The sequence below is a fragment of the Verticillium alfalfae genome, genomic scaffold (genome assembly GCF_000150825.1).
Source record: "Verticillium alfalfae VaMs.102 supercont1.8 genomic scaffold, whole genome shotgun sequence".
NCBI classification, from domain to species: Eukaryota; Fungi; Ascomycota; class Sordariomycetes; order Glomerellales; family Plectosphaerellaceae; genus Verticillium; species Verticillium alfalfae.
The window spans coordinates 1,480,361-1,481,178 of NW_003315031.1; the positions used below are offsets into that span (position 1 = coordinate 1,480,361).

The 818-nt window shown below is 66.1% G+C and overlaps 1 protein-coding gene across 1 annotated transcript; it reads left to right on the top strand.

Moving 5' to 3' along the window:
* Positions 1-49: 49 nt before the first annotated feature.
* Positions 50-726, top strand: VDBG_06875 (conserved hypothetical protein; the record flags this gene model as incomplete). Its single annotated transcript, XM_003003267.1, has 2 exons — positions 50-129; positions 171-726. 2 exons carry the CDS (start codon positions 50-52, stop codon positions 724-726), a joined length of 636 nt encoding a protein of 211 aa, XP_003003313.1.
* Between the last annotated feature and the right edge of the window lie 92 nt (positions 727-818).

The following is an 818-nucleotide window of genomic DNA, read 5'->3' on the forward strand; positions in this document are numbered from 1 at the left end:
ACCCCCATCAACACAGATTTATGACCGGGAGGCTGACCAAGTCACAGGAATGATGCGCAGGAACAGGAGGACGAGCTTTCTCGGGAGCGCAAAGCGGCTGAGGACCGTCTCAAGGCGCTCGAGGAGCAGGTCCGCCAAGGCAAGCTGAAGAAGGAGGAAGAGAAGCGCAGGAAGAAGGCCGCGCTGGCAGAGGCCAAGGAGAAGGAATCTAAGCTCGCCGCCCGTCGGGCAGAGATCGAAGCGGCCCGCCAGCGGGAGCTGGAGCTGCAGCGCCAGCTCGAGGCGATGAACGATGACGACGACTCGTCCTCTGATGATGACGATGGCCCCGAGCACCTCACGCCGCAGGCTTCCACGCCGACACAGGCTGGCAGCCAGATCGGCAGCCAGGAGCTCGAGCGGAGGGCCTCACCGCCTCCTGCCGCGCCTGTGATCTCGCCGCCAGCCATCACCACCACCAGCCCTCCGGCTGATGCTGAGAGCAAGAACCCTTACTTCCGTATGGCTGCGGCACCCTCAGCACCCGCGGCGCCCGCAGCCCCTGCACCTCCTGCACCCCCTGCTCCCGTTGGCGATGCGTCTACCAACCCGTTCCACCGCATGACGCAGGAGGCCAAGGCTGAGCGACCGCCTGCGGCGGCCCCCACAGGGACCATTCTCGCGCAAGCGTCAAGAAGAGGACGACTGGGGGGTCCGGATAAGGACGACGAGGGACGACTCGGATGACGAGGACAGGCCCGGTGGCAACAGTGCGGCCGCCTGGCGCCGATTCTCTTTGGCACCATGGCGCCCCCTCGCCCCCTCTCGGCCGCAAACAA